The sequence below is a fragment of the Danio rerio genome, chromosome 13, assembly GCF_052040795.2.
Source record: "Danio rerio strain M-AB ecotype USA chromosome 13, GRCz13ab, whole genome shotgun sequence".
NCBI lineage: Eukaryota > Metazoa > Chordata > Actinopteri > Cypriniformes > Danionidae > Danio > Danio rerio.
In genome coordinates this window covers 46,208,568-46,233,963 of record NC_141033.1, presented here as the reverse complement: position 1 = coordinate 46,233,963, position 25,396 = coordinate 46,208,568, and the positions used below count along the sequence as shown (strand labels likewise).

General features: G+C 36.2%; 1 protein-coding gene and 1 long non-coding RNA gene across 52 annotated transcripts in view; one reads left to right on the top strand and one right to left on the bottom strand.

Moving 5' to 3' along the window:
- Positions 1-25,396, top strand: part of ablim1a (actin binding LIM protein 1a) — a 110,724-nt gene that overhangs the window by 50,762 nt on the left and 34,566 nt on the right. For 18 of the 51 annotated variants that reach the window (XR_015504848.1, XR_015504831.1, XR_015504871.1 and 15 more), the window contains exons 3-12: positions 670-853; positions 980-1,092; positions 6,308-6,434; positions 6,525-6,618; positions 13,619-13,706; positions 17,100-17,158; positions 19,070-19,114; positions 21,673-21,750; positions 23,602-23,757; positions 23,971-24,015. Coding sequence is in view for 6 of the 51 variants with exons in the window: in XM_087277248.1 (XP_087133374.1) it covers positions 670-853; positions 980-1,092; positions 6,308-6,434; positions 6,525-6,618; positions 13,619-13,706; positions 17,100-17,158; positions 19,070-19,114; positions 21,673-21,750; positions 23,602-23,757; positions 23,971-24,015 (989 nt within the window). In the remaining 45 variants the exon portion in view is untranslated. 51 annotated transcript variants of the gene reach the window in all.
- On the bottom strand, positions 20,802-25,383 carry LOC147834293 (uncharacterized). The gene is made up of 2 exons (XR_015506364.1): positions 23,103-25,383; positions 20,802-23,039 (listed from the first exon to the last, which is right to left on the bottom strand). It is a non-coding gene; the product is annotated as an uncharacterized LOC147834293 (long non-coding RNA).

Below are 25,396 nucleotides of genomic sequence, written 5' to 3'. Positions count from 1 at the left end.
TGTAAGTGTGGATTATTTTGACTGTTACCGACATCTGGTAAAAACTCAAGTCTACAGCAGCTTTAGAAATATGTTTTCTGAGAAAAATGGTGATGTGTTCAAGACTTATTTTATCCGCCGTACAAAAACTTTTTCTTTGCAATGATTCAGCTTTATTTTATCTTCTATCAATCAATCAAGTTTTCTTGTCTGTGTTTTTGCACATTGTTTTGCTAAAATGTCCACTCTGGTTTCATCTTCATCATCTGATAATGCAGATGTTGGCACTGAAGCAGCTAATATTCATTTACACTGATGAGGGGCAGGTTTACTTTCCAAAAACGGAGAGATTTTAGCTTCTGTCTGGTCATTCCATGCCTTCGTACAACTCCCTTTCTTCATGTGTTCAATACCAGGTTTTTCCCCTGTGTCATTTAATTTCATTACACATTTTATTACACAACTAATTATTTTTGTTTTAGTTGTACTCATGGATTACTTTGGTTGTTATCGACATCTAGTAAAAATTCAAGTCTACAGCACTTTTAGAAATATGTTTTCTGCGAAAAATGATGACATAATTTAATACTTTTTTTTCACCGGCTGTATATATACTACATAAAATTAAACTTTTTTTTTTTTTTAGAAATGGTTCACAGTGTATGTGTATGTGTTTTTTTGTGTCTGCAGTATGTGGCTGCGATCTGGCCCAGGGAGGATTTTTCATGAAGAATGGAGAATATCTGTGCACTCTGGACTACCAGCGCATCCACGGCACGCGCTGTAACATCTGTGGAGAGTTTGTGGAGGGAGAGGTGGTGACGGCGCTCGGAAAAACCTACCACCCAACATGCTTTGTGTGCACAATCTGCAAGTAAGAGCCCACACACACACACATGCACACACACACACTTTGAAAGTATTCAGTCATTGCTTTAGGGTGAATCCAACACAGACTGGAGTTTTATCCTGGATCTTATCGTTTTTTTTTGACCTACAGGAGACCATTTCCAGCTGGAGACAGAGTAACTTTCAATGGCAAGGACTGTCTGTGTCAGTACTGTGCAGAGCCAATGTCTCCGGGACCCACCAAAGATGTCGTCGGACCCAGCAGTGAGTACGAGAAGAAAAACTCAAAAAGTAAAAATCATTTTCGTCAGTATTTTTGTGTCTTACAATTCTGAGATGTTTTTACTTGTTTAGTCAATTAGGTTGAGCTGTGAGCAACATACAGCTGAAGTCAGAATTATAAGACCCCTGTTTATTTTTTCCCCAATTTCTGTTCAACAGAGAGGTGATTTTTTTCAACACATTTATAAACATATTAGTTTTAATAACTCGTCTCTAATAACTGATTTATTTTATCTTTGCCATGATGACAGTAAATAATATTTGACTAGATTTTTTTCAAGACACTTTTTTAAAACAATTTAAAGGCTTATTGGTCAATTAGGTTAACTAGGCATCTTAGGATAATTAGGCAGATTATTGTATAATGATGGTTTGTTCTGTAGACTATCGAAAAAAAAAATCTAGCTTGCAGGGGTAATAATTTTGACCTTAAAATGTATTTAAAAAAATTAAAAACTGTTTTTATTCTTGCCGGAATAAAACAAATAAGACTTTCTCCAGAAGAAAAAATATTATCAGACATACTGTGAAAATTTCCTTGCACTGTTAAACATCATTTGGGAAATATTTAAAAATAAAAGAAAAATTCAAAGGGGGGCTAATAATTCTGACTTTAACTGTAAACGAAAACGTTCCTCTATATACATGTCTGGAGATCGCGAATTATGTAGCCAGAAGAATGTATGGCTGCATTTCATCTTTAAAATGAACGCTACATGGCAGTATGACGCCTTTCCTTTTAGCACTAGCAGCTGACAGCTTACCTATGGACAGCTTTCCCGCTGTTACCAATTTGTTCAGTAGCTCGCTATGTAAGTTGACGGATTTGACACGCTGAGAGGAGTTAACCACAACAACAGGGTTCGAGTCTGTCGAAGAACGGTTCCAGAAAGCAGCTAAAACAAAAACAAAAGGCAAAAATAAATTATAAATAATGAAAATAAACAAGTAAATAACAGGGTGGTAAAATCTGAAAACATGGTAAAAATCAGGCGAGGGATTTTCTTTTTCTGAATTGCTTTTGAAAACACTGTTGGTTGGGTTTTTGGAAGTGGCTGGGCATTGGTTAATCGGTACTTTTGAAATTTGAGATCTCAAAAGCGTACTCAGCGGCCTCTGGTGGATTATGCGGTACCAGCAGGTGCAAATGGGACTCACGAGAGAAATGCAAGATCTCAAAAGTGTACACATCGGCCTCTGGTGGATTTGCGAAAGCAAAAACTGTAAAAAAAAAAGAAAAAGAAAAAAAAAACATACCTCTCGTGATGTATTTGACACTCTCCAGAAATGTATATAGGGCTACATTTTATGTTTTGGCTATGAGTTATGTTAATTTATGTTAAGTCTTTTATTTAAATAAAAAATAAATATTTTATGCTTAAAACAAGAACAAAAAATCTGCTACTGTATTTAGAAAATAACAAAAATTAATAAACAGAAATTTAATCCTATTATCCGATTTTTTTCTATTTTAACAAAATAAAAAATCATTTAAAAAATGTTATCAGAAATCAAGACTTTAAATCAATATGATTCTCAAACAAATCTATTGTTATTCCAGAATAAGTGTATGGGAATTTACATTCAATAAATAGCACTTTTCAAGCTTGTATTTAATAAAAAATCTAGGAGTGACATTTCTGCCCTGAAACTCTATGTGTGTTCAGGCTGATAGGTCACCTAATTTGCTTCTGCATCATTAACTACATGGCACAAGAGATTGGTTGCTGTCACCCCGGCAGCCAATGAGCTTGCTCCTCATCATTTTACGCCCATAAGTTGAGGCGCGTTTTTAGAGACCCAACTCCACCTGTGTTTAGATCTGCTATGGGTGATACATATACAGTTGAAACCAGAAGTTTCATACATTGTAAAAATAAGGCACATAACCTTAAAAAAAAAGTCAGAAGGTAATGTGACTAAACTTTTTCTCTTTTATGTAAGTTAGGATTATCAAATTTGTTTCTGTTATGCTTAAAAGCAGAATAATGAGAGAGATTTTTTTGAGTAATCGTTATAACTTTTCTTGAAAGTCAAGTTTACATACAATAAGATTATTATGCCTCTGAAAAAAAGACTAATTATTGGAGTCATGTCCTGTGGTGTGATAGAACTAAGATTGAACTGTTTGGCCATAATGACCAGTCCTACGATTGGAGGACAAAGGGGAAAGCTTACAAGCCTAAGAACACCATCCCAACTGTAAAATATGCGGGCAGCAGCATGTTGTGGGGCTGTTTTGCTGCAGGAGGGACTGGTCCAGTTCACAGCATAGATGGCATCATGAAGAAAGAACTTTATGTAGAAATACTGAAGTAACATCTCAAGACATCAGCCAGGAAATTAAAACTTGGCCACAAATGGGTCTTCCAAACAGACCATGACCCATAAGCATACTGCCAAAACAGTTAAAATGTGCTTTAAGGACAACAGAGTGAATGTTTTGGAGTGGCCATCACAAAGCCCTGATCTCAATCCTATAGAAAATTTGTGGTCAGAGTTGAAAAAGCTTGTGCGAGCAAGACAAATGTGACTCATTTACACCAATTCTGTCTGGAGGAATGGGCCAAAATTCCGTCAGACTATTGTGAGAAGCTTGTGGAAAGATACCCAAAACATTTGACCAAAGTTATACAGAGTAAAAGCAAAGCTAAAAAAATACTAAGGAAATCTATGTAAACTTTTGACTGTCAGATTTACAGAAATTAAAAAAATATTCTCAAAAAATGTCTCTCATTATTCTGACATTTTGCAAATGTAAATGATTTAGGTAATTCTAACAGACCTAAAATTTTAAAGGTTTAGTATGATTTACCATCAGACATTTTTAAAAAATGTAACTTTTATTTTCAACTGTATACTAGGTTTGTAGCAACAGCGTGTTATATTCTCAGACGGCATGTCTGTGTATATACTGGCGGTGGCAGGTCTCTGTACTTGATCTGCCATAACATCCAAAGCAGCAGCAGCAGCAGCGTAGCAGATCTATACCACCAAGACCAAATACATCAACATTGTCATATAGATGTTCATCACCATACTAAATCTCGTGTTTCAAGCTCATTCCCATTAGTGGAAAATATGTTTTTGAACTATAAGAACAATATAAGAATTTTATAACTGTTAACATAACTTATAGCTTATTTAATCATAACTCCCTGGTCAAATTTGTTCCACTTTAAAAAAATAGAAATAAATAGAAATACCATCAGTGTACATTAACTACAGTAAAAGTGACACACAAATAATGCCTCCACACAAAGCACAACCTAATGGAAACAGAATTGATTGTGTAAAATCCTGTAAAGCCACTTAGAGATGCCCTAGCGTGAATATACGGTATGGAACTGTAAATTATTCAGATCCTCCATCTCTCTTTGTTCCCAGTTTCTGTGTGTTTGGGGGCTTTTTTGGCCAGAATCCACCTACTATGATCAATAATTTATAATTATTGCCACTTAAGTCTTTAAGCTTGACTACTGAAGCCAATCATCAGCTTTCATCTACAAGGTATACAGTAAAATGTGAAGAAGAAGAAAAAAAAAAAGCAGATATCAGTAATGCACAAAAAAAAACATTAAGCAATGGTATTAATAAATCAAAGTTTGAGTCATCAGTCACCTACTTTTTAATGCATATTTCCAGACAAAAATGCACATGCATAGAATCTTAAAAATGTACATAAAAACAAATGTGCTCAGTTGAAGCTTAACCTTTTTTCTATGTAAATATTTTTTAGATAAATTCACAGAGCAACAATTAAAATCTTATTTGACTTTGCCTCAGTAGATTATGTGATTGGCTAAATGATCAGCAGACTGATCTCTTTTATATACTTCATATACTCCCAGGGCTGTTTATATCAAAGTTGATAATTACTCACACTATGTTAGTGTTTTGTAACATCTATTTTTTTACGAGGTGGGTCGTTAGCCCAATGCCTCACCCCCAACCTGGAGGACCAGAACATATACACATACAATACAGACAGTTAGGCTTAACCAATTCACCTACAACAGCTGGGACTCGAACCAGCGATCTACTTGCTGTGAGGCAACAATGCTACCCACTGCGCAACCGTGCCGCCCTCTTTTTCACATACAGCAAGTAAAATAAGTATTAAAAATTTTATAATTTATTTCTGTTAAATATATTTATAAAGAAGCTGTTTACAGGTAATTGACCAAGATTTTGGTTAAAAAAAACATACAAATAAAAAAATAAAACAAAAAACTGACACATTAATTATGTGAAATAACAATGGAATCACACAAGAAAAAACTACTGACCTGCTGAAATGTATTAAACACATTGAAAAAAAAAGAAAAAAAAAGAGGCTGTTTTGGTAATGACAGCTTCAAATAAATTAGAAAAATTCATTTTTATTTTGGATTTTGCACTAATCTAAAATGTGGGTTCATTAACCTAATTGTTTAGAGCAGGGGTGCCCAACCCTGTTCCTGGAGATCTACCTTCCCTAAGACTTCAGCTGCAACCTTGATCAAACACATCTGTCTTTAATAACCAAGTGCTCCGTCAGATTCTTCTTATGCCGCGGTAACACTAGAATTTGAGCTTGCGAAATTCTGTTGTATGGCGCAGCGAAATAGGGGCAGGATTATACAAGATTATTAGACGTTTAAAAAAGCGAGCGATCGGTCCATATTTTAAATTTCTGTCCAGAGAGGTCATATTTTGATCTTTGATTGGTCTTACGCAGTCACGTGATGTGATTTCGCAAGGCAGTAAACTGCGAAATTTGCCGCGCGAGTTTGCGTTTCCGATCTGTTGCATTCGCATGCGTATGAATGGAAGTCTATGGGGAGAAAAGTCCAGTGTGAACGCGGCTTTAATTGGTTTAGTGGTGTTTGATCAGAGTTGGAGCTGAACTATGCAATAAGGTACATCTCCAGAAATAGGGTTGAGCACCCCTGGTTTAGAGAATAGATTTGTTATGCAAGTTGTTAAATTTATGAGGAAACAAAGCTAGCATTGTGGCCAAAATCCTTGCTAGATCTTCTAATTCAAATATTATTTGTCACATACACTGTCATCCACTATACAGTGTTATCTATAGATTTCTTTTTATAATCGCGCATAAAAATGAGCCCAGTTTTATTAATGAGCATAAGTTATTTCTTTAAAACTTGAATTTAAAGAAGGATTTTACAGGATTTCCCGTGTCTGTGTGTTTCAGGTTGTGCCGGCTGTGGCAGAGACATTAAGAACGGCCAGGCTCTGTTGGCTCTAGAGAGGCAGTGGCATTTGGGTTGTTTTAAATGTAAGGCCTGTGCCAAAGTATTGACCGGAGAATACATCAGCAAGTAAGACACACACATACACACATTTACACACACTTTGAATCCATCTGAGGTGATGGATGACTCTGCGCTGGCTTGTTGTTTTGTGTGCAGAGACGGCGCCCCCTTCTGTGAGCGGGATTATCAGCTTCAGTTTGGAGTGCAGTGTGAAGCATGTCAGCAGTTCATCACAGGGAAAGTTCTGGAGGTAAGCACACACAAACAAGCACAGTCAGTCTGGATATGTGTGTGGCTTCTGGTTCATCTCTTAGCAATAAAGGGTTGTTGATTTTGTGACGAATATGTAACTTCAATGGACGTTTGTCATTGCATATAAGGTTCATTATTAAAAATACAGTTTTTTAAATTATTAGAATATCCTTTACACAGTACACAATATATCTGTACATTATTTGCCTCCTTACTCATCCATATTCCTTCAGCTTAGTCCCTTCTTTATGAGTGGTCACCACAGTGGAATGAACCACCAACTATTCAGGCATATGTTTTTGCACAACGAATGTTCTTTCAGCCACATCCGAATACTGTTTGTCCCTTTAATTTCTTTGCATGTTTCATTCATTCATTTTCCTTCAGCTTAGTCCCTTATTTATGAGGCGTTGCCACAGCGGAATGAACCACCAACTATTCCGGCATATATTTTTGCACAACGAATGTTCTTCCTGCTGCAACCCTGTACTGTTTGTCCTTTTACATTCTTTGCATGATTCATTCATTCATTCATTCATTCATTCATTTTCCTTCTGCTTAGTCCCTTATTTATGAGGGGTCGATACAGCAGAATGAACCACCAACTATTCCGGCATATGTTTTTGCACAATGATTGTTCTTCCACCTGCAACCCAGTACTGTTTGTCCCTTTACTTTCTTTGCATGTTTCATTCATTCATTAAGTAATTAATTCATTTATTTTCCTTCAGCTTAGTCCCTTATTTATCAGAAATTGCCTCAGCGGAATGAACCACCAACTATTCGGCATATGTTTTTATGCAACAGCTGTGCTTCCAGCCGCAACCTAGTACTGTTTGCCCCCTTACATTCTTTGCATGTTTCATTTATTCATTTATTTTCTTTCGGCTTAGTCCCTTATTTATTAGGGGGCACCATAGCGGAATGAACCACCAACTATTCCGGCATATGTTTTTACGCAACAGATGATTTTCCAGCTGCAACCCAGTACTGTTTGCCCCTTTACATTCTTTGCATGTTTCATTCATTCATTCATTCATTCATTCATTTTCCTTCAGCTTAGTCCAGGGGTCACCAATCTCAGTCCTGGAGGGCCGGTGTCCCTGCAGGGTTTAGCTCCAACTTAGCCTCAACACACCTGCCTGGATGTTTCAAGTATACCTAGTAAGACCTTGATTAGCTTGTTCAGGTGTGTTTGATTAGGGTTGGAGCTAAAATCTGCAGGACACCGGCCCTCCAGGAACAAGTTTGGTGACCCCTGGCTTAGTCCCTTATTTATCAGGGGTCGCCACCGCGGAATGAACTAACAACTATTCCGGCATATGTTTTTAAGCAACAGATGTTTTTTCCAGCTGCAACCCAGTACTGTTTGCCCCTTTACATTCTCTGCATGTTTCATTCATTCATTCATTTTCCTTCAACTTAGTCCCTTATTTATCAGGGGTCGCCAAAGCTGAATGAACTACAAACTATTCTGGCTTATATTTTTACGCAACAAATGTTCTTCTAGCCGCAACCCAGTACTGTTTGCCCCTTTACTTTTTTGCATGCTTCATTCATTCATTAATTTTCTTTTGGCTTATTCCCTTATCTATCAGGGGTCACCACAGTGGAATGAACCACCAACTATTCCAGCATTTATTTTTATGCAACAGACGCCCTTCCAGCTGCAACCCAGTACTGTTTGCCCTTACTGATTTCTTTTTTCTTTGCATGTTTATCACACTTTATTAGTAAGTTATTAGCAATTAGTTTTTTTTAGTTAATTAGTTAAAGTTAATAGTAACTAATATAGTTATGGTAACTAATAACCTTAGCTTTTCTAATTTTGATTGTAATGCAATAATATGCACCTTTTGTAAAGCTGCTTAGAAACAATAATTGTGAAATTATAGCAAAATATATAGCAAAAGTGCTTTACAAATAAACTTTTATTTTGTGCATTTATTTTGAACTGTGATCCAAACTGAGACTGGAACTACCTGAACCGCCTGGTTTTCGACCACAATAATTCATTAGTATGGTATTGGGCCTTCTTTTGCTGCCCATACAGCATCAATGTCAGTCTTGGGAATGACAGATACAAGTTCTACACAGTGGTTAGAGGGATTTTAAACCATTCTTCTTGCAGAGTAGTGGCTTGGTGACTACGTGATGCTGGTGGAAGAAAACGTTTCCTGACTCGCTCCTCCTAAACACCCCAAAGTGACTCAATAATATTTATATCGGGTGACTGTGCAGGCCATGAGAGATGTTCAACTTCACTTTCAAGTTCATCAAACCACTCACCAGTCTTGCTTTGTCTATTGGTGCATTATTATCTTCAAACACCACACCGCCTTCAGGATACAATGTTTGAACCATTGGGTGCACATGGTCCTCTAGAATGGTTTGTTAGTCCGTGTCTGTGGGACTTGTGGGACCAATACTTGTGCATCTATAGCACAAGTATTGGACCTGGGGAATGCCATGATATTGCAGCCCAAACCATCACTGATCCACCCTCATGCTTCACTCTGGGCATGCAGCAGTCTGGGTGATATGCTTCTTTGGGGCTTTTCCACACCGTAACTCTTCTGGATGTGGGCTTTTAAAGGGATAGTTCACCAAAAAAATTCGAATTATCTCACCATTTACTCTTCCTTGTGTAGTTTGAAACCTTTATAAGTTTCTTTATTCTGTATTATGTTAAACACAAAATAATTCATTTTGAAAAATGCTGGTTGGAAATGCATAGTAGGAAAAAAAGTACCATAGGAGTCAGCATTTTTCAAAATATCTTCTTTTGTGTTCAACAGAAGAAAGAAGCTCAAACAGGATTTGAACAAGTGAAGGGTCGATAAATGATGACAGAGATTTCATTGTTGGGTGAACGATCCCTTAAATAACTGATCTTAGATAAACCCGGTTAGTTTATTACATCTGCTCAGTGTAATATGCAAAATAAATAATACCAACAGTTTCTCATTAAGCGGTCAGGCCAAAAAGGTATAATTAACTACCACTCCAGTGACTCAAAGGCAAGCAGAAAGTAGCTCAGAAACTAAGCAAATGATTTGTGAACCTAAAGTTTGTACAGAATATGTCCAACTTCCTGTTTTGAATAGGAAATGTCGACACAGGACAGAGCATTGCGTTCATCAAACAGCTCACCGGCTTGCAAGTGTTTTTGTTTACATTCAGTGCAGTTCTTTTGTGCCAACAATCATAAACAACTTTTTGATCGGCACAAACTACAGCAATTTTAATGGAGGGTTGTATTGTTATTGTATTTTTTTTAATAAGACCCATCTTATATTGTAATTACTACACCATACAACTACAGTATATACCGCGCAACAAAAAAACAATGTTTGTTTAAGAGACATACAAGATAGAAGAATTTTATGTCACATATATTTGATCTCAGACAGATTACCATCTAAGTTTCACAATAGCGCACAACATCAGACTCCACAGTGCTGCAACAGGAAGTTTCATACAGCTAGCTGAAGCCGATTGGCTGTTAGAGAGATGTTTGGTCTTTGTCTTAACACTTCCTGTTTGTTTTAATGGAATGTTTGTGCATAAAATGAGCCCTGAATGAAGGATTTGGCTAGTTTGAGCTCTTAAGAAGATCTCCACACAGCTTGTAAGTCTCTGATTTTGTAAAAACTTTTGATTTATGATCGACTTATAATTAACTCATATTTAATTATTAAAAATAATGTCCTAACCTGAACTTCTCTATAGCAAGTAATTTATAATTTGCATATATCAGTGTTAGATTTGTTACTTCAAAATAGTAATGAATTAATAAATACATCGTTAAAATCATATATTTAAGTTGTTTCTCTAATAATTTTGTCTGAAAAGTTACTTAATTACTCGACTTGATACTATTTAAAATCAATATACTGTGAATCTCAATGCTTATAGATGATATCAATTAAACTTTTAATTTAAGTCAAACAGAAAAATTAAAATATTATTTTTTAAATTTACAGTTAAATTAATATACAGTTAAATTAATATACAAATTTAATATATTGACTTTATTTTATTGTTTCTCAGGCATGTGGAAATGTTCTAATCTAACATTGTTTAGTTGAACCAAATCATGTTATTATTATTATTATAATACTATTATTATCAAATAATATATACAATATGTGATGTGTGTATACAATTACTCGGCTTCTCTTAATGTAAACGTTATATTTTGTTTGTATTAATGTACAACTAATTACTCATTTAATATTTTTTCTAAAGCATGTGCCATCATTCTGATAATTTTAACCTTTGGTAGATGAAAATCTATTAATTATTGCCACTTTTCATTTAAAAATAAATAAAAGTTGAGGAAAAAAGCTGGCTTTAAACTACAATAATTCATTAGTATAGTAATAAGGCCTTCTTTTGTGGCCAATACAGCATCAATTCATCTTGAGAATGACAGATACAAGTCCTGTACAGTGGCCAGAAGGATTTTGAGCTATTCTTCATGCAGAATAGTGTAGCCAAGTCACTATGTGATGCTGGTGGAGGAAAACGTTTCCTGACTCACTCCTCCAAAACAACACAAAGTGGCTCAATAATATTTAGGTCTGGTGACTGTGCAGGCCATGAGAGATGTTCAACTTCACTTTCATGTTCATCAAACTACTCTGCCAGCAGTTTTGCTGTGTCAATTGGTGCATTATCATCCTGATACACGGCATCACCATCAGAATATACAATGTTTGAACTATTGGCTGCACATGGTCCTCCAGAAGGGTTCTTGGCAGCGATGCACCCGTCTAGCACAAGTATTGGGACTGTGGAATGCCACGATATTGCATGAAGATCTATTAATTATTCTGTAAAGTGTATTTGTATGACAAAAAAAAAAAAACTAAATGATATATATCATGTGTGTATCAAAACATGCTTTTCTGAATTGCTTCAGTTATAACTGTTAAATTTATGTACAGTATTTAAGGAAAGTACTGTGTAACGGATCAGACATTCTCTTCATTGGCACCTAAATTGCAGAACTCTTTACCCTCTGATATTCACAATGCAGAATCCCTGAGTGTTTTTAAATCATTACTTAAACTTAGCTTTTATTTGATTTTTAAATATATTATTATTAAGATTATTTTTTGTTTTTAATTATTTTTATTACTGCATTTTTTTTGCATTTATCCTTGTACAGTATGTATCTTTGATGCAACACAGGCTCATCCTGAAAACGCAGCTCTATATACATTTCTGGAGATCGCAAATTATGTAGACAGAGAAAGGTATGGCTGCATTTCGTCTTTAAAACAAATGCTACGGGGCTCTATGATGCCATTCTTTTTCCCAATTACCAGCTGACCACTTAACCCTATATGGACGGCTTTACCAGTGTTGCCAGTTTGTCCAGTTAACTCGTCATTTAACTCAAGTGGTACTTACTGCAGAGCCACTTGGGTAGAGCTGAGCTCCAGCAAGGGGGAGCTTAAGCTCCAGCTCCTCCTTCCTTGCACTTCTTCTACAAGTGATGTCACTGGGGGTTGTGGGTAGGGGTGGGGTGGGTGTACGCATTAAAACAGCTTATAGGAGGAGGAGTTGGAGCTCAAGTTCCCCCTCACTGGAGCCCAAGTGGTTCAGCAGTGAGCAGTGAGGAGATTAACTTGGCAGACTTGAGACGCAGAGTGGAGATGATAACAACAAAGGAGTTTGCGTCCAGTAAAGAATGATTCAAGAAAGCCGGTAAGACAAAAACAGAAGCCAAAAAATCTAATAAACAAGTATATAACAGGGTGAGAATGTGGTAAAATCTAAAAATGTGTTAAAAATTAGACGAGGGCTTTTCTTTTTATGGATTGCTTTTGAAAACTGTCGGTTGGGTTTAGGGAATTGGGTGGGCGGGTCAATCGGTGCTTTTGAAAACACTATTGGTTGGGTTTAGGGAAGGGGGAGGGTGGAACAGTCGATGGGTCAGTCAGTCAGTCAACAGTGGCCTTTGGTGGAGGACTTGTGGGATAAATTTGAGATCTCAAAAAGTGTACACAGCGGCCTCTGGTGGATTCATGAAAACAAAAACTGCAAAAAAAAAGCCTCCTTGGGTGTATTTTCGCGATCTCCAGAAATGTTTATAATGGAACGTTTTCAAAATGAGCTTTTACTTTGCTTTTACTGCTGCACATTTTAAATGTCTCTAAAGTGCCTTGAGTTGCTACTTTTAAAGGCGCTATATAAAAATAAAGGTTATTATTATTATTATTATTATTATTATTAAGTAACTGTAATTCATTTACATGAACATTAAAACTAATCACTTAAGTTTTTTTTTAGCAGAAAAGTAGTTTAATTACACTATTTAGTTTGTGTTTCCCAGTACTGGGTTGCAGCTAGAAGGGCATCCACTGTGTAAAACACATGCTGGATAAGTTGGAGGTTTATTCTACTGATGTGACCCCTGATTAATAAAGGGACTAACCCGAAAAGAAATTGAATAAATAAAAGATTAGTTTGTAACTATTTACACCGAACACTGTGTATCATATATCATTTTCTCAAAAAGAAGTGTGACATTAAATGGGTTAAAAAAACAGCAAGTAACACTTTTAAAATATGCTCTAAATCTTAAAACATACAAAAATGTACAGTAAATAAAGGACTTTTGGTAATTTGAGTTCACATGATTCTCTATAATGACTTTTTGGTTTACGGTAAAACAATTTACAAATAATTGCAAAGAAACAGCAGAGTTTTGAAGTATATAACCGCATCTAAATAAAAAAACAGTATAGCTCAAGAGGCATTAAATGAGTTCTGCTCTACAAAGTGAGAACGCAAACACAGAGCATTTCAGCATTGGATGATAAGTTTATTGGTTCTGGCGATTTGAATAAAATATGTGTGGTCTCGCATGATACACATGCAAAACATCAGCTCCTCCTGAACGGTTTGTTTGAGTTATCGGACACTAATGGTTGTTATAGAGTTTAAAGTAGAAGTGAATGTGTAATATGTGTGTTTTTCCTCAGGCAGGGGACAAGCACTATCATCCCAGCTGTGCTCGCTGCAGCAGGTGTAACCAGATGTTCACTGAAGGAGAGGAGATGTACCTGCAAGGTGAGCCTTCAACACATATATTACGCAGAAATTAGGGGATTCTCCAAGACAAGCATTTGTTAATTCAGGTGAATGGGGCTGTCAGGTATAATAAAGGATGTTTAGGATTTCAATATGAGAATTAGTATTTTATACACTTAGAAAAAAAAGCTATGTTGGTTACAAACAAGGTATAAATCCTTGTCACTGAGGCACTACCTTTTTATGGAACAGAATAGTACCTTAAGACAGAGAAACAAATTTGTACTATTGCAGTTTGTACCTTTAAGGACCTGATTTGTACCATCGGAAACCAAAATGTAACTTTGCTATTTAAAACCTGCAGATACAATATTGTACCTTCATCAAAGGTACAAATCTGATCCATGAAGGTACCACCACAGTGACAAGACACTTTACCTTAACAGTGTCAAATATGTTCCTTCATGAACTATTTAAAGGCATTTTGCTTTATCCAAAATGTGTCAGTAAATATAAAACATCAAATACATTTATTAAACAGTTTTTAAGAGGTTATTTTTGTGTAAATGCACCTTTTCCATTTACCAAAGAATAAAAATTACTTTAACATCAATCAAAAGATGTTTTCTGCTAATCATTTCACACTTTTCACAAAGATGTTACAGAAACACATTCTCTCTATAAAACATTATTTTCTATAATTCTCACAAAAAAAAAAACTTTTTAATCACTTAAAAGTTTATTTAATTTACTTCATTTTAAAATCAAATAGAATTATGCAAAAGTATTGTGCCGAGATATGCGCAATGCTTGATTAGTTTTACAATAATAAAATGTCTGCATGAACACTTTGCATATGCAGGACTTTGTCAGCTCACGTACTTATAGTTGAAAGCAAATGCCGAAAGCTGTGGATATCAATAATTAAACTCTATTTATCAAAAAATGCTTACCAAATGTTTGCCTTAAATGTTTAAATACCTATAGTTTTGTTTGGGAACACTTTATTTTGATGGTCCATTTGAGTATTAGTAGACTGTCTGCTTAATATCTGTTGATACTGCTCCTTCAGCAGACATTTTATTGACGATAAGAAACTTTGCAAGTACATGTCAACTTACACTAACCCTGACCCTAACCCCAACTTAGCAGTTCCCTAACCCATTAGTTGGCATATAGATGGAATGTAACTTAATTCAAGGAACCAAACAGACCATCAAAATAAAGTGTGGCGTTTAGTTTTACTAGTTGTTTTGTATTATAGAACTTAATAGTGAATGTTTTATTTCTTTAAACAAATGGTTTCAAATGATGATTCATGTTTTATGGAAATTATTTATAAAATCACTTTGCCTTTCCAGTAATATTTATTTTCAAAGATATTGTAGTAAAGAAGGAGTTGTCCAACATGTATGTACCTTTTTATGAGAACAATTGAGTACCTTTATTTCACCATAAAAGTCACAGAACAGTATCATAAGAGGTCTTTTTTGTACCATATACGGTACAACTTTTACAAAGGTACAAAACTGTTCCTTAATGAACATTATTTGTACCACAGTGTACCTTTTTTTCTGAGACTGTATATAACTTGATATGTGTTCAACTAAACATGATATTTAGCCTGATTTTAATTATGGGCCAGTCTTTTTACTTTTTATAAAAAGTTTGCATTTTAAATCATGTTAGAGAGAGAGAGTTAAACTTTGAATGTTTTGTATTGAATGAAAATGTAGTAAGTGTCTTTCACTGATGGTTCACGATTCATTTATTGGTCACACTACATAGAATTAGTCCGCATTATTTCATCATGAATCACCGTAAGAACTAGAGAGAAAATAAACAAACACAAATAAATCCTGAGAACTAACACTGAGCCAACATTAACAATTAAACATTAATCTTTAACAAATAAACCAAATTACCTTATTTTTCCCCTCAAACCAGGAGCTATAACCAGGGCCAGATGGAATCTGCAGACATTTTTTGCTATTTCTGCGGAGAATTTTGGTAAAAATCTGCGGATTTCTGCGGAATTACTTTGGGAGTTTCTAGCGGAGTATTATAACTAAAACCTTAAAGTAATAAATTACTGAAATAAAACGGAATAAATTCAGATTTACACATTTACTCAAGTAAATAAACAGAATTAATAATAGGCTAAAAATCTGCAGAAATCTGCGGTAATCTCCGGAAAATCTGCGGAATTCTGCGCGCGCAGATTCCGTGTGGGCCTTGCTATAACTCACGAAGGAGGAATCCATGAAGCAACCGTATACCTGTGCCCCTTTTACCGTGTTTCACCTAGCGTTCCATATTTTGTTTTCATTCATTACTACACGCAATTTATACATCCGGTAAGCTCCGCAATTTTGACGTCATAATTAAAGTCCCCAAACAACGTAATTCATTCAACAAATCAACCTATATACAAAATACAACACAACATAAAAAAATAAATAAGTTCAAAATCATACACAAAGTAACACAATATTTCAAGTTTCTTTACTAGTATAATGTTCTCTCACCAGTGCTGACATGTTTAAAGTTTTTCTTTTGAAAAACAAATACATATTTGCAAGCGAATGAGGTTGCTGAAATAGGATATAGCTTCATTCTCTTCAAACTGAAGCTAAAGCTTATGTCGTGCCCAAGAGCGGGTATTTTTTTAAAATCCTTTAACACACAGCAAATTGTTGATTATTCCTTATTTATTTTCATGCATATTCTTCATGATCTTATTGTCCATCCTTAATCCTACCTAATAAACCTAACTACTACCTTAATAACTTAAAACAAGCAGCAAGTTAGGAGTTTATTGAGGCAAAATCATAGTTAATGGCCATAAAAACTGTACCTTACAATAAAATGTAACCATAATCATTAATTGTATCTCAATTAAACATACGAATATGATCAGCACTGTTATTTTAACATTTTAAAAGTGATTTATTATTCTTAAATCACTTCTTGGTCATATTCCAGATAAGAAATGTTTTGTTGTTGTTGTCTGGTTATTTTAGCTGAGCAAATCAGTTTTGAAGAAGACACTTGAGTGGCTCTTGGGATGGAAGAAAAAGCTATTTTTAGATTAGATGACGTGCACTTTCTTGTATTTTATTTGAAAGGAAGAAATATGCACATTTAAAGATTAAGAATAATTTATTATTTAATACATTTTAACATACATTTGCTTAATATCTGATACATTAATATACAAAACAATCAGACTTATTTAATATAGCAATATTTTGTGACGTTATGCCATTTTTAATTAATTGAGTTAATCCCTGCTGTAAAAAAAATGTTCATAAAGGTACATACAAATTGCTGTTGGTGTCACTGCCAAATAGATAAATCCACTCCATGTGTAGCTTCTTTCCCCGGTTGACTGGATTGTTTATTTTACCATCTGTTTCATTGTTTACCCAGGATCAACAGTTTGGCATCCAAGCTGTAAACATTCACCTAGAGGCGAAGAGAGACAGCGGGTACGGCCCTTTCCTTGTTATTTTTTTATAAATATACACATTGTTTACATGTGTCCTGTGTGTTGTTTCTGTATATGTATGTCCTTCTCTGCTAATATCTCGGTGTTAGCTTTGATGAGGTTGTATCGAGAAAACAACAATAGACTAGTGCTGGATTCAAAATCACCAACTATACCCTAAAAAGTACACTATTTGAAGGAGCAGCCATGAAGTCAAACAATCTCACTACGCACCCAATAACGAGTGTACAATTAATGTACCCTCACCGGCCACTTTATTAGGTACACCTGCTCGTTAATTTCTAATCTGCCTATCACATGGACAGCAACTCAATGCGTTTAGGCATTTAGACATGGTCAAGACGTTCTGCTGCAGTTCAAACTGAGCATCAGAATAGGGAAGAAAGGTGATTTAAGTGACTTTGAATGTGCCATGGTTGTTGGTGCCAGACGGGCTGGTCTGAGTATTTCAGAAACTGCTGATCTGCTGGGATTTTCATGCACAACCATCTCTGGGTTTACAGAGAATGGTCTGAAAAAGAGAAAATATCCAGTGAGCGGCAGTTCTGTGGGTGCAAATGCCTTGTTGATGCCTGAGGTCAGAAGAGAAGGGCCTGACTGGTTTGAGCTGAAAGAAAGGCAACATTTACTCAAATAACTAAATGAAGTCTGCAGAAGAGCATCTCTGAACGCACAACACATCCAACCTTGAGGCGGATGGGTTACAGCAGCAGAAGACTATAGCAGGTGCCTCTTCTGTCAGCCAAGGACAGGAAATTGAGGCTGCAATTCACACAGGCTCACCACAATTGAACAATAGAAGATTGAAAAAAACGTTGCCTGGTCTGACATTTGCATGTTAGGGTCAGAATTCAGGGTCAACAACATAAAAGCATAGATCCATCCTGCCTTATATCAACGGTTCAGGCTGGTGGTGGTGTAATGGTGTCGGGATATTTTCTTTGCTCTACAGTCCCCAGTCCCCTTTGCTCCACAGTCCCCAGAGCTCAGTCCAATAGACCACCTTTGGGATGTGGTGGAACGGAAGATTTGCTTCATGGATGTGTAGCCAACAAATCTGCATCAACTGTTTGATGCTATCATGTCAATATGGACCAAAATCTCTGAGGAATATTTCCAGTACCTTGTTGAATCTATGCCACGAAGCGTTAAGGCAGTTCTGAAGGCAAAAGAGGGTCCAACCTGGTACTAGTAAGGTGTGTTTAATAAAGTGGCCGGTGAGTGTACACCTAATGAGTAATCCAACACAGTCTCATTGGAAAAATGTGCCCTGGAATGCATTTTTGAGAACCAAGAAGTTTGTGCTTATGGGTACATATGGCTGCATTTTGTGCTACAGATTGGTACTTCCCTCCGTATGGATGGCTAATTTGGCCTGACTGGTTTGCAATGCAGCTCACTACGAACTGTATTAGACTTGGGATCCGGAGTGGAGCAGGCCGGTGTTTAAAGTCCAGTGAAGGATGGTCCTAAGAAAAATGAAACCCAAAAATAAGCAATGTGATGTCATGGCCTTATGGCTTTTCTCTTCTAGTTTGCTGGTGAAAATACTATCTGTTGGGTTTAGAGAAGGGAAATTACCCTAACTTGCCTTATTAACTTAGTTAAGCCTTTAAATTGCACTTTAAGCTGAAAAATACTGCTGTCTTGAAAAATATCTAGTCAAATAATATGTACTGTCATCATGGCAAAGATAAAATAAATTAATAATGAGTTATTAAAACTATTATGTTTAGAAATGTGTTGAAAAAAAATCTACTTTCCGTTAAACAGAAATTGGGTAAAAAAATATTTAAATGGGGGCTAAAAATTCAGGAGGGCTAATAATTCTGACTTCAACTGTAGGTGTCTTGTATGGTGTCCAACCAAACCCCTGTGTCTTCCTCCACAGCTATTGCCTGCATCTCTAGCTCTGCTCAGCAAAACAGAAAGGCAGGTACTGTACTCGCTGTTAGCTGCGCCATGGCATCGCATGACCATGTGCTGCTCCTTGGAGGCACTGCAGAGCTCAGACCGCCCGCTATCAGTACTTGCCATAAAACCATCATTAACATCTGGTTTATCCCATCTCATAGATGCTGATGCTACAGAACAGATAGCATACCCTAAAGGAAGCTTTTCTGCTTTGTTTTGTGCTACATTTTTACTGAATAAGCTTCAAATCAAACCTGGCAGATATAATCACACATGGTGCAAAATGAAACGCATTTACATCATGATCCCAAGAAGCATTTCTCGCCACTGGAAACATTGATGAATCTCATTCATTGTGTAGCAAGCAAAATGAATGATTTCATTTGCTTTATAGGATAGTTACAATGGTTATTTTATCCAGGGGTGTGTGATATGGGCAAAAAATACATCTCAACATAATTTGGGATGAGTGTGTTTTTGTGTTTGGTGTTGGTTTGGACTGTAATTGATAAAACTTGACACTATATAAATACACTAAAGACACTAAAACTGCCACTAAAAAGTTTTAAGTGAGTCTTCACACAGTAATGCTAAACGCATCTCATAGCAATCCGTAACATTTAGATTTAGTGATTTAGAGTGAAATTTCTAATCAGTTGTCCAATCTCATTCATATATTTTGATTTGCTCATCTCCCGACACGAAGATGAGAGGTAGGGTTATGGTTAAGTTTTTGGTGAATGCCTCCTTTTACAAATTGTATGTTTTCATGAGCCACTTTTCCAACATAGGCTCATTCTGAAAACGTAATCCTATACATTTCTGGAGATTGGTAATTATGTAGCCAGAGGAATGTATGGCTGCATTTTACTTTTAAAATGAATGATATGGGGTATGACTTGTCCTTTTCACGCTTACTGGCTGAATTCTTACTTTCCTGTGGACTGCTTTACCACTGTGAAGAACGGTTCCAGAAAGAAGGTAGCACAAAAAACAAAAGCCTAAAAACATGTTTGCTCAATCGAGTCAATCTGTGCTTTTTGAAACACTGTCTGTTGGGTTTACGGAAGGAGGAGGGTGGGTCAGTTGATTGGTCAGTCAGTCAGTCAACAGCAGCCTCTGATGGATTTACGTGAGAACAGCAGGCATAAATGGCACTCAGGAGAAAAATTTGAGATCTCAAAAAGCATACACAGGGGCCTTTAGTGGATTTGCGAAAGCAAAAAAATAGCTCCTGGTACGTATTTTGCGCTCTCCAGAATTGTATATAAGGGTACATAATCAGAATGACTCTGGGTTGCACTTTCCTGATAATAGATAAAATAGTTACATTTCTTTGTGAGGTTGAGTTAAAATACCAATAACTTTCTGCAGAATTACTGTAACAAATCTACCGGTGAGTTAAAAAATGTGTTGTTTAGACACAGCAGAATTCTGTCAATTTACTGGTTATGTTACGTTTCATCTGGAAAATTGCTGGATATATATATATATATATATATATATATATATATATATATATATATATATATATATATATATATATATATATATATACACAGTACTATTTGCCCCCCACCCCCCTCTTAGATTTTTTTTCTTTTTAAAATATTTTTATTTAATTATGCTTAACAAATTATGCTTAACAAAGAAATTTTCACAGTATATATGATAATATTTTTTTTTTCTTCTGGAGAAAGTCTTATTTGTTTATTTTATATATAATGGCTTGTCAGCCACATTAAAATAGGCTTCATTATTAATTAACAATTTTTTTTTGGACTCAAGATTTTTTTTTGTGCTGGTGACTATGTTAGCTTTTACATTATTAAAGTCTGCATTAATAAACAAATTGACAATTAATCCATGAAAGTTATGCAACTAACAAAAAACTTTTTGTTTTGGTAATCTTTAATCAAAATCGAACCATTTGCTTCCTCTCTGGAATAGCAGTCCTTCTCCGATGATGTCAGTTTGATGGCTTGGGCGAACTATGCTTAGTCAATACAATCAAAGATGAGAGGATGAGCACAAAAATAAAGCCCCACCCCCCTCTTCAATATTCCGTTTCACTTGGAAATACATGATCATGTTGAAATGAAAATCATTTCAGTTACAGTAAATATCACACACCCCTTCTTTCATTTATCTAATTCTTTCCTTCATAATAAACCATTATTTACAGGTCTGTGTTTTTCTTAAGAAAAATTGGTCTTATGATGCTACAAAGTATGCATGGGACTCTTTTTTTGGTTTGATCTGTATATTTTGTTGTAAAGGCATAGCTCGCAAAACAAATGAAAGTTTGAATATCTTTAATGCAAAAGAAGATGTTTTAAAGAATGTTGGAATGCAGTAGCCATTGACATAGCAGAAAGAAAAGAACAATGAAAGTCAAAGGCTAATGGTTACTAGCATTCTTTAAAATCTCTTCTTCACATCACTTGAGCAACCTGCAATTTAAGTGCAAAATAATGATTTTCTAGTCTTCTCTGCAGATGTTTTTCTGAATGATTATGTTGAATCTGATTCTGATTCTGAATATTGGTTATTGGTTCTAAACCTGTGCTTGTTCCACAGCCGACACGCTCGTCGTCCGAGAGTATATGTTCCAGACCTGGTTCAAGCATACCTAGCTCACCGGGTCACACCATTTATGTAAGTACAGTACATCAGTTCATGCATCTTACAGTCAATACCATACGTGACCATATTACACCATATTACCAGGAAATACCACAGATATTTTTTTAAATGCAGAGTTAGATATAATGACAAATGCTTAACCCTAATTTATATTAAAAAATTTATTTATAGACACAATCAAATTAAATATTCTCTGGCATGGAAAGAAAACATAATTTTACAAAAGGTTTATTTTTCTAAATGTTTTTTTATAATCTATTAAAAAATCCTAAAGAAAAAACAAAAATACTTTACATAATAAGTAACAAGACAGCACTAAATCAGCTTGTTTGAATGATTTCTGAAGGATGTTCAGCTTTGAATCACATGAATACATTACATTTTCAAATACACTCCACAGCCACTTTATTAAGTACACCTATCCAGACAGGCTGGTCTGAGTATTTCAGAAACTGCTGATCTACTGGGATTTCCATGCACAACCATTTCTCTGCTTCGAAAAGAGGCCAGAGGAGAATGACCAGACTGGTTTGAGCTGATAGAAAGGCAACAGTAACTCAAATAACCACTTGTTACAACTGAGGTATGCAGAAGAGCATCTCTGATCGCACAACACGTCCAACATTGAGGCAGATGGGCTACAGCAGCAGAAGACCACACCGGGTGCCCCTCCAGTTAGCTAAGAACAGGAAACTGAGGCTACAATTCGCACAGGCTCACCAAAATTTGGACAATAGAAGATTGATAAAACGTTGCCTGGTCTGAGGATTCTCTTTCTACTGCGACATTCGGATGGCAGGGTCAGAATCTGGGGCTCCAACCCAGTACTAGTATGGTGTACTTAATAAAGTGGCCGGCGAGTGTACATTAATTAATTGTGAATTGTAATAATAATTGTATTAAATACCATGGGAAGCAAAAGAGTTTTCTTCCAAAAATGTTCTCTTCAGATTCTTACCAGTCCATATTTTTGTAACAGCAGCTTATGTGCTTTTAGAAAAGTTATATACTAGCTTAGCTGATTAAGGGCCTACTCACACTATGCTATCCAAACCGTGACATCAGGCGTTGCCGAACTGCATTGTGGGTCCGTCGGCGCGGCTTCAGAGGCATTGCTCGCTGCATAAGTTGGGACTTGCTCAACTTTTTAAGCTCCAACCGAAGCATCAGCCAATTAGATCGCTGTATGCAAATAAACCAGATCAAACAGTGGCCTATTGCTGATTAATTTCATTGGCTGACGCTGCTATGACAATCGCCTCACCCCCAACTTCAGACACGCCCTCTGTTAAGCATTGATGCTGAAGCCCCGTGTGAATGGGGCGTAAGGGGTTGTTTGATACGGATTTATTAATCATTCTTACTGTTCAATGAACGCAAAATGTCGTAGTTTATTAAAGACGCAAACCCCCTTACTGTACGACAGCTGCACCTTCAGCAAACCTCCTAATTCCTGCAGAGCGTCAAAACTGGCTGATCTATTTGGAGAAATATTTGACTGTGTGCCACTGCATATCAAACGATGGGAGGGGGGACAAGTGTGCTTTGGCCCAGTTCAAGGCAACTGTACATAATATGAGTACACCCTAACTGAGTAACTTTTTGAATGTTAAAAACGATTGAAGTCCCACTAGATAACTCTTTCCTGTCATTGTGAATCCTGACAGCAGTGCTGACACAAATAGTTACCTTATTAAAGCACAACATCACTGTAACACACAAGCTCAAGTGGCTTTTTGGCAGTATTTTTTGGTGTACTTATGATCAGATTGATGCATTAGAGGCTATTTCTAAAAATGAGTTTCCACTGCTGTCATGTAGAAACGTCCTTGTGACTCCCTGTCTGTGTTTGTGTCCTTCTAGGCAAAAGTAGACAATGAGATCCTTGATTACAGGGATTTAGCAGCCATTCCCAAGGTCAAAGCCATTTATGACATTGAGCGTCCAGATCTAATCAACTATGAGCCACTTTACACCACATCCCTGGATGAGTCCGAGGAGAGAGAGAGTGTGGCAGAGGTAAAAACCAAAATAAATAAGTCAAACACAAGCCTCATTCCAAACCCTAGTGAACCTTCTATCTAGACAGCATTATAGGTGCCAGTCATCAAATTGTATGGGAACAACTTAGGCCTGTAGAAAATGCATATTAAAATGATTTTGATTTACTTACATTTCATATTTACCTCAACATTATTATCTCAACACAACATTTTTTTGTTCTGTTGACAGCTTCAGAGCTCCAGGAGAGAGTCTTCACCCATGCCTGATGACAGAGTAAGTCGGTCACGTTCACACATTGATCATTTCGATGTGTTGTTTGGTGTTGTCTCAAATGTCACTGCGGATGCAAACTAGGAGGAGAAAAGAACATCTACACCTCACCCTCACAGTGACGCCATTTCATTTATTCAGTGCTTGTGTCTGAGAGTGCATTGCTGCGCTCCACTCCAATTTTAGACACGCACTTGCAAACTTCTCTTCCCTTGTTCCCTCGGGAGAATCCCCAAAGCCATTTTGAAGTGTGTTCCACTTCGTCAAGTAAATGAGGGAAGCTAACATAATCTCGACTCCTCGATTTTGACCGATGGAGTAAGTCGGCTTCATGTCTTCACTCCAGTACCTATATGTCCCAGAATGCCAGTGGCACTGCATAGTCTCTGTGGGCCTCGGGATGAGTATCCCCAGGTGGAAATAGAGAATAATGAGAATAATTAGCATAGCTGCTGTTCATAGTGTATCTAAACGAGATGCAGAAACCTGTGTGGGGCACATTCATGCGTCATACTATGTGATGCATTGAGTGTATGCTTTACTAAACAGATCTTTAATCTAGTTTTGAACTGCGAGAGTGTGTCTGAACCTCTGAAATTATCAGGAAGGCTATTACAGAGTTTAGGAGCCATAAATGAGTAACCCGAATATATAGTACAGTACTTTAAATGTCAAGTAGGGTCCAAAAAGTGAGTGCAAATGGCCTGCAGGCCAGACCCCTGATTTAGATGTTCTGCCAGTAGTGGACACTTGTGTATTGTAATCAATGATGAACTTCCAAGGAAATGAGAAAGAGGGAAGGTCTGAGTGTCTGAGCGTGCATGTGCAACAGCCAGACACTATTAACTAGCAGTGTTGAGGTAGATTGTAGGGGTTTTGTGGTTTGGTCATTTATAACAATATTACAGTCATGTTGTTTTCAGTGGTGTCTCAGTAGATTATCAGTATTGTTATAATGTTTTATGTTGTACTGTTTTAATTTTTATTAGTTTTATGCACTTTTTAATCACTATACATTTAAGCTGATATTACACTTCTTATGCTACCATGAAAAATATTTTATTTAATGCTTTGTGGCAAATTCCGACTTATAACCGGTCTTATTATATAGAGTTGAAGTCAGAAGTATTAGCCCTCTTTTGAATTTTTTTTTCTTTTTTAAAAATTTCCCATATAATTTTTAACAGAGCAAGGACATTTTTTCTTCTGGAGCGAGTCCATGAAAAAACACCATTCAAGGTCAAAATTATTAGCCCCTTTAAGCTATATATATTTTTTTTCGATAGTCTACAAAACAAACCATCATTATACAATAACTTGCCTAATATCCCTAACCTGCCTAGTTAACCTAATTAACCTAGTTAAGCCTTTAAATAAATAAAAA